The sequence below is a fragment of the Homarus americanus genome, unplaced genomic scaffold, assembly GCF_018991925.1.
Source record: "Homarus americanus isolate GMGI-L3 unplaced genomic scaffold, GMGI_Hamer_2.0 scaffold48226, whole genome shotgun sequence".
NCBI classification, from domain to species: Eukaryota; Metazoa; Arthropoda; class Malacostraca; order Decapoda; family Nephropidae; genus Homarus; species Homarus americanus.
The window spans coordinates 675,001-683,996 of record NW_024730579.1 but is presented as its reverse complement, the minus strand read 5'-3'; the positions used below and the strand labels follow the sequence as shown (position 1 = coordinate 683,996).

Sequence of the window (8,996 nt, the reverse complement as noted above, 5' to 3'; positions counted from 1 at the left end):
AAAGATATTTTCAGTGTCTTTCTTGGTGGCGAGTGACTAATGAGGCGGACCTCTTATTTATCACACTTACTGTACTAAGGAAGGAGTGGCGTGTATTCATAGTCATATCTCGAACTTAGTTTTACAGTCAAGGAGGAGTCGTCTATTTACGTCAAAAGACGACATTCACGACCAGTAAAATATATTATTCCCTGGTGAGCTGACCCTCACTGCAACTACCTGGTAACGCTTTTATGAAGTGCTGTGAGTGTTCCAACCATTGTACAGTGTATACTATGACAGACCAATTATTGTATAGTGATTTCAAGGTCAAGAACTTGAATTAAAATTTGTGTATTAAAAACCGCAATAAGAAAGAATACAGTATATATATTATGGACTCATAATCCGTTTATGTCGAGATATCTTATGATTCTGTTGTGGGTTGAGGTGAGGTAAGCCCCCCCATAGCAAAATTTCATATTATTTAATGTCACAAACTTTTTTTAAACCTAACCTAACGTAACCTACTTTAGGCACACTTTGGTTATCTTATGATGATTAACGACAAGTTCATAACAGAAAAATATCCATCAAGTTATAACAATAAGTTATCCCTATTTGGCAAAACATCAGTTGCGTTTAAAAACTGAATCGGCGATTATCCCCTTTAGCGTGACACACACAGACACCCGCACGACACACACACACACACACACACACACACACGACACCCAATGAAACAAGTCCTGCCTTGTCCGTAGAGTTGTGTCTCTTACCGCAGCTGGGGGACACACCGCTGGATGATGCTCCTCGGTCCATCCTGATTTAAAACATTTTATATTTTACTTTTCCCGTGTGTGTGTGTGTGTGTGTGTGTGTGTGTGTGTGTGTGTGTGTGTGTGTGTGTGTGTGTGTGTGTGTGTGTGTGTGTGTGCGCGCGTGTGTGTGTGTGTGTGTGTGTGTGTTGTCGATGAATATAATAATGGAAATGAAACTTACTATGGAATGCATATCCTTTATTAACTACATAATATTATAGTAGATATGTAAAGGCTTTAAAATCTCATGTACATACACACACTCACACATCCAGGTATACATACATACAAATAAACACATATTTACTGTGAAGAACAAACAAAAGATATATATATATATATATATATATATATATATATATATATATATATATATATATATATATATATGATAACGCTGATTCGTGTTCATTATACAACACTTCTACACAACGTCCTCCTCCTCCTCCCAGTCTCATGCTCACAAAATTCCTCAAAGTTTTTCACAGTTTTCCATTTCAAGCGACGTTCAGTGAATGTCTTTTTTTTTTTATCATTTGTGTTATTTTGTTATTATTATTTTTTCTTTTTATTGAACTGGAATGAACAGACACACGTGATGATATTATTCCTATTTTGTTCTTGTTCTTTATTCGTTACACACTTGTCTTTATATCTTGTCTTGACGTCTCCATTACTCTTCACTTTGCTATATTATTTTCTTTTATTTATTGTTATTATAGAAGGGAATATATTAGCGTTAACTATATTACCTTATGGTTGTATTGTTATATTATGTATATAGTGTAATATTGATAAGTCTCCTGAGTATCGCCTTAACACAATGTGGTGGTGTGTGTGTGTTGATCCCTGTGTGTGTTGGTGGTGGTGATGGTGATGGTGTGAAGGTGGTGATGGTGGTGATGGTGGTGTGGAAGGTGGTGATGGTGGTGAGGAAGGTGGTGATGATAGTGAGTGGTGATGGTGATGGTGAAGGTGTTGGTGGTGGTGATGATGGTGGTGTGAAGGTGGTGATGATATGAGTGGTGATGGTGAAGGTACAGGTGGTGATGATGGTGGTGGAAGGTGATGGTGGTGAGGAAGGTGGTGAGGATGATAGTGAGTGGTGGTGGTGAAGGAAGGTGTTGGTGGTGGTGATGATGGTGGTGTGGAAGGTGGTGATGGTGGCGTAGTGGTGATGATAGTGAGTGGTGGTGGTGGTGATGGTGAAGGTGTTGGTGGTCGATGATGGTGGTGTGAAGGTAAGTGTGATGGATAGTGAGTGGTGATGGTGAAGGTGTTGGTGGTGGTGATGATGGTGGTGTGAAGGTGGTGATGGTGGTGAGGAAGGTGGTGATGATAGTGGAGCGTGGTGGTGGTGATGGTGAAGGGTGTTGGTGGTGGTGATGATGGTGGTGTGGAAGGTGGTGATGATAGTGAGTGGTGGTGGTGATGGTGGTGAAGGTGTTGGTAGGTGATGATGGTGGTGTGGAAGGTGGTGGATGGTGGTGGAAGGTGGTGATGGTGGTGAGGAAGGTGGTGATGATAGTGGAGCAGTGGTGGGTGATGGTGAAGGTGTTGGTGGTGGTGATGATGGTGGTGTGAAGGTGGTGGATGGTGGTGAGGAAGGTAGTGATGATAGTGAGTGGTGGTGTAGATGGTGAAGGTGTTGGTAGGTGATGGTGGTGGTGTGAAGGTGGTGATGGTGGTGAGGAAGGTGGTGATGATAGTGAGTGGTGGTGGTGATGGTGAAGGTGTTGGTGGTGATGATGGTGGTGTGGAAGGTAGTGATGGTGGTGAGGAAGGTGGTGATGATAGTGAGTGGTGGTGGTGATACCCGAGGCACCGACTCTATTCAGAGATAGTGAAGAAAACAAATTAAGTGAGATAGCAGTGACTAGTAACGATGTTAGTAAGCAAATAGACAAATTAAAGCCTAATAAGTCACCTGGTCCCGATGAGATATTTGCCAGAGTATTAAAGGAATGTAAGGAAGAGCTTAGTATGCCCTTAGCAAAGTTGTTTAACATGTCCTTAAAAACAGGTGTAGTACCAGAATCCTGGAGGATAGCGAATGTAATACTGATTTTCAAGAAGGGGGATAGATCACTATCCTCTAACTACCGCCCAATCAGTCTAACATCAATAGTAGGCAAATTACTGGAAGCAATCATTTCAAACTCTATTCGAAATCACCTGGAGAAGCACCGATTGATCAATGATTCTCAGCATGGCTTCACAAGCGGACGTTCTTGCCTAACTAATCTATTAACATTCTTTTCATCAGTTTTCGAATCGGTGGACGAGGGGCACAATTATGATGTGGTATATCTCGACTTTAGTAAAGCCTTCGACAGAGTCCCCCACGAAAGACTAATTAGAAAGGTAGAAGCCTATGGCATCAAAGGTACATCCTTAAATGGATTAGGCGTGGTTACAGGACAGGAAACAGCGAGTGAGCATTAACGGCACTAAGTCCTACTGGAGCAACGTCACAAGTGGAGTTCCCCAAGGCTCAGTATTTCTGACCATTATTGTTTATTATACATAAACCATATAGATATCGGCATAGACAGCAACATAAGTAAATTTGCTGATGACACTAAAATAGGACGTGTTATCAAATCTGACGAGGACTCGGCAAAACTACAGTAAGATCTAAACAAATTTTTCGAATGGTCTGAAAAATGGCGGATGAAATTCAACGTCGACAAATGTAAAGTACTCAGTATAGGAGATTTAAACAGGGAAACCAGATACCAGATGAACAACGATGCCATAGAGAAATCCGACTGCGAGAGAGATTTAGGAGTAATGATAAGTAGGAACCTTAAGCCAAGTAAACAATGTGTTTTTGCTCGTAACAAGGCTAATAAAATACTTGGGTTCATACAAAGGAGTGTTAATTACAAGACTACCTAGGTCATCCTAAAACTGTATCTTGCTCTTGTGAGACCACACCTGGATTACGCAGTTCAGTTCTGGTCACCGTATTACAGAATGGATATAGAATCCTTGGAAAGAATTCAGAGGAGAATGACAAGACTAATCCCGGGCATTAGGAACCTTGAGTATAGAGACAGGTTAAAGCATCTTAATTTGCACTCCCTTGAGAGACGTAGAGCTAGGGGCGACCTGATAGAGGTGTATAAGTGGAAGGCAGGGCTAAACAAAGGGGACATTACAAAGGTACTCAAACTATCCAACCAGGAGCGAACTCGTAACAATGGTTTTAAATTAGACAAATTTAGATTTAGGCGTGAAATAGGTAAACACTGGTTTGGAAACAGAGTAGTGGATGAATGGAACAAGTTACCAAATATCATCATTAACTCGAATACGCTGAATAGCTTCAAACATAGGTTGGATGCTTATATGAGCAATAGGGGTTGGGTGTAAACGGGACTGCCCAGTATGGGCCAATAGGCCCGCTGCAGTTTCCTCCATTCTTATGTTCTTAAGGTGTTGGTGGTGGTGATGGTGGTGAGGTAGGTGGTGATGATAGTGAGTGGTGATGGTGGTGGTGAAGGTGTTGGTGGTGGTGATGATGGTGGTGTGGAAGGTGGTGATGGTGGTGAGGAAGGTGGTGATGATAGTGAGTGGTGGTGGTGATGGTGAAGGTGTTGGTGGTGATGATGGTACGAGTGGTGGTGATATAGGTGATAATGTATGTGTTAGTTTATTATGAGGTTAACAGTGGTGGTCTGTGGTGAGGTTTACTGGGGTGAGGGAGAGGTGTTGGCCGGTGGTGGGGTGACGCACCAACACAGTGGCAGTGTAGGTGGTGGCAGGGTGAGGGTGTTGAGGTGTGTCGCTGGCGGCCTGCAGGTGTGGGTGGGCCACACCACCGCGCCGCGTATTGTGCCGCCTGCCGCAGCTCCGCCCTCCAGCCACACTGTAAAGGCGGCCGCGTCCTCCACATCTTACCGCTCTTGTCCTCCTTCACCAGGATGCAGTAGGACTGTAACCCGGGCGCAGCCGACCACCTGAAGGTGGCGGAGTTGCAGGTGACGCGCCCTACCCTTACACGAGAGTTGCGGGGCAGGCGTGGGAAGGGGAGGGCGCGGGCGGTGTGGGCGGCGGCCAGCAGCACCTTGTTGGCTGCCTGGAGGCTGGTCTTGAGGGCCAGGACAAGGGCTTCAGGGGAGGGGCTCCTTACGGCTAGGTGCAGCACCCCGACACCGCCCACCGCACCTGCTAGCCGCTCCCCACACTGCGACTCCACCCGTAACTGCACCTTAGCGCCTGAGCTACGGCCATCACGTGCAGCAGATGGCCGCCTCGTTTAACGCGAAACTTGGCCTTGGCCAGACCTGCGGCAGAAGGCACCAGCTTTAAGAAGGATCCTGGTTTGAGTCGCGGTACTCTTCTCTTAGGCGTAGCAGGAACCACCCCACGTCCGAGGGGCGGCCCAGCCATGCCAGCCGCCCATACTACCACGTGCAATGGGCGGCAGGGTGGGGTGGGGCAGAGTGTACCAAGGGCGGTCTGTACACCCCAGCACAACAGGCGGCCCTCGCTTACTCTTCTTCAGGCGGCGGTGTCGGCGGTGTCGGCGACGTGTGGGCGGCGACAGGGCTGCACGGGCGGCACAGCGACGGAAAGTGGCGGCCCTCGCTCATAGCCAGACAGTAGCCGCCGCTCCTGCCGCTATCAACACAACAAAACACACATTAACATAGTTCTCTGGGTTTAATTTTGACTTTGAATATTGTTCCCATCTTAATGTTGTCACCAGAATTTGTCCTCACCTGAATATATTGTCCTCACCTGGTGGTCCACCTGAGAGTGACGGCCTTGCCCCAGGGTGGGTGTGCGGGTGGTGGTGATGTGGGCGGTGGGTGGAGTGGGCTGCCAGGCCGCTGTGGCGTCAATGTGCACGTGGCTGTCTCCTGCCAGCGTCTTTACCTGAGTGATAAACTACACTGTACACTGTTGCTCTAATTTACACTGTCCCTCAAGTGCTAGTGATAAACTACACTGTACACTCTTGCTCTAGTTTACACTGTCCCTCAAGTGCTAGTGATAAACTACACTGTACACTCTTGCTCTAGTTTACACTGTCCCTCAAGTGCTAGTGATAAACTACACCGTACACTGTTGCTCTAGTTTACACTGTCCCTCAAGTGCTAGTGATAAACTACACTGTACACTGTTGCTCTAGTTTACTGTCCTCAAGTGCTAGTGATAAACTCACACTGTACACTGTTGCTCTAGTTACACTGTCCCTCAAGTGCTAGTGATAAACTACACTGTACACTGTTGCTCTAGTTTACACTGTCCCTCAAGTGCTAGTGATAAACTACACTGTACACTGTTGCTCTAGTTTACACTGTCCCTCAAGTGCTAGTGATAAACTACACTGTACACTGTTGCTCTAGTTTACACTGTCCCTCAAGTGCTAGTGATAAACTACACTGTACACTGTTGCTCTAGTTTACACTGTCCCTCAAGTGCTAGTGATAAACTACACTGTACACTATTGCTCTAGTTTTTCCCTCAAGTGCTAGTGATAAACTACACTGTACACTGTTGCTCTAGTTTACACTGTCCCTCAAGTGCTAGTGATAAACTACACTGTACACTGTTGCTCTAGTTTACACTGTCCCTCAAGTGCTAGATATAGACAATAAAGACCTGGTTTGCTCAAATATCTTCCCGTTGGTTTTAGAGATGTTCTTGGAGTGTGTAAGCAAGTCGTTGTTTACACACATGGTGGAGAACCCATTGTGTATAGACAAGGAGGAGAATTTACTGTTTACACACAAGGCGGAGGTCACACACACACACACACACACACACGGTGATTACTGGACACACTGGGTGTAATAAACCTTCGGCTTAACCTTTTGAGGACGATGGTTTAACCTAACTATTTGAGGACATTGGTATAACTCCTTGAGGACGATGATTTAACTCTTCGAAGGCGGTGATTTAACCCTTTGAGGACGATGGTTTAACCCTTTGAGGACGGAGTTTTAACTTTGTAACTAAGATCGTTGGTTTAAATAAATGGTATTCAATTTATTAGCATGATCAATCTCCCTAACTTTCACATTTTACCACTCGTTAGTTTTCCAAATCTCCGACGAAAATTAAATTCTCACAAACTTTTGAATTCTTGTATACATTCGTTAGTTTTATTAAGTTGTACTAAAAAAAAATCCAAAATTTTCCCCAAATCTCTCAATTTTCTCAAGTTTCAAAATTGTCTATGCATTCAAATGAATTCTAAGTTATGAATACTAAATTAAATGCCAAATACTCGATGAATGTTATTTTATTTTTGTATTATAATTCCCAATATAATTTTGTACCTGCAATACGTAAAGTCCAGGTGCTGCCATCCGCTGTGTGTGCTGCCTCGGCTCATGGCCCTCGTACCACTCAATCAATATTTCCTTCTTATCTCCACTATCCTTATCTTTTTTTACCGTATCTCCACCTTCATCAGTTATCATGGAGGGATTATTTATCATCTTTCTCGTTGTATTTCTCTTAATTGCTTCATTATCACCTTTAGTTCGATACACATGAGGCTTCAGATACTTGTAAATTAATAAGTTCAAGGTACTTAACACTGGGCTGGTATGGTTATGTATGGAGGTCGACTCATCTGAAGCAGCGACACTATTGTGAATCTTGTTAACACTGACAACTTCAAGTGGAGTCTTTTGTGTGTTTCCGTAGTGTGGGAAACCTTGAGAGGCATTCTTGGTACTGGTGTCCTCCTGAGATGTTCTTTGGGGTGGATTCAGATGGGAGGGTGTGGTGAGTGGTGTGGGTGTAGAGTGGGCGGAGGGAGAGGGACCAAGAGAGGGGCGAGGAGCATGGGGTGACGAGGAGGGTGAGTGGGCCCTCCACCACTAGAGGGAACACCAGCCTGTAAAAGGGATCAAGAGTTACATAGAGAAAACTAACAAGCACGTGTGTGTGGACAAAAGTAATAATGATAAGAAATATGGATCACATGAAGACTAGGCACTCTAGCTTATTTCACCTGATGATTAAACACCTTAATGCAACCTGTAGGGGTTAGGTTAGATTAGGTTAGGTTTAGGTTAGGTTAGTGTTGTGTTAGGTTTAGTTACTGTATATTAGATTAGGTTAGGTCTACATTACTGTGGTTAATTTTAGAAATAAACAGAGGGAACTAATTTTTTAAGTGACACAAAAATAGTCATGATTACTGTTCACTCACACACACATCAACCAGTCCTACACCAGCTGTCAATAAGTCAAGTTAAATTTAAGACAGAAATTTTTCCCCTAAAACAATGAGATGTAAATAAACTTGTCTATCACTCACAATTCCTCTACTTGAGAACCATGACAACAACAATGATTAAATAACTTAAGTTTATCATAAGAAATCATAAAGAACTCACCAGGTAACAACTATATCAAAATTATCATCAGCACGTAACTTTATTTTTTATTAATGAAAGACGTTTTACCGAAGGAGGACCTACTACAGAAGGACTCCTTACCTCTTTATCTGTCCATCCAGTAGAAAGATTGAAACCAGGTGATCATTGGGTAGGATTTTGACATCGTAAGCGCGGTCATCCTCCGTCAGCTTCTCCCGGAGGATATAGGATGAAGTCTTAGAATAGGACGTTGAGGATAGAGAGGAGATGTTGTTGTGGTGGTGGATTTGGGAGGATAGTTCCGTGCTGGTAGAGGGTAGAGGGATGTTGTTTAGGGATGAGGTAGGGTTGGCAGGTGAGGCGAAGATGGATAGAAGGATAGTGATGATTGGTAAGAGGACGATGACATCTCTCCTCGCCATGACATATCCACTGTGAATCTGAGACGCAGGGAGAGACAGAGAGAGAGAGAGATAAAGTTCTCTCCATCACGGTGTATGCATGTGGTGAGAGAGAGAGAGAGAGAGAGAGAGAGAGAGAGAGAGAGAGAAAAACACAGAATGAAAACAAAGGAAATTTGATTCCCTATAGGCTATATATCGTTACCGTAACCCCTCCCCCCCCCAGCACACACACACACACACACACACCACCTGACACTCATTACCTACCTGAACACCTGCACACCTTTAGTCCGGAGCTTCTTTAATAAAATGATCATATGTTGAATTTCTACCCCGAACTGGTGAAGGGAGAGACACATATTAGAGAGACATATATTAGAGACACATATTAGAGAGACATATTACAGAGACACATATTAGAGACACATATTAGCGAGACATAT

General features: G+C 44.1%; 1 protein-coding gene across 3 annotated transcripts in view; it reads right to left on the bottom strand.

Annotated features, from left to right (window-relative positions):
* Positions 1-4,366: 4,366 nt before the first annotated feature.
* LOC121867049 overlaps positions 4,367-8,996 on the bottom strand; it is a 27,405-nt gene continuing 22,775 nt past the window's right edge. The window contains exons 2-6 of one of the 3 annotated variants that reach the window (XR_006089084.1): positions 8,821-8,891; positions 8,270-8,589; positions 7,097-7,662; positions 5,550-5,687; positions 4,367-5,429 (exon numbers count right to left, since the gene is read on the bottom strand). Coding sequence is in view for 1 of the 3 variants with exons in the window: in XM_042366809.1 (XP_042222743.1) it covers positions 5,310-5,429; positions 5,550-5,687; positions 7,097-7,258 (420 nt within the window). In the remaining 2 variants the exon portion in view is untranslated. Of the gene's footprint in view, positions 5,430-5,549; positions 5,688-7,096; positions 7,663-8,269; positions 8,590-8,820; positions 8,892-8,996 lie in introns of those variants that run through there. The other 2 variants (XR_006089083.1, XM_042366809.1) reach the window with 2 other exon arrangements.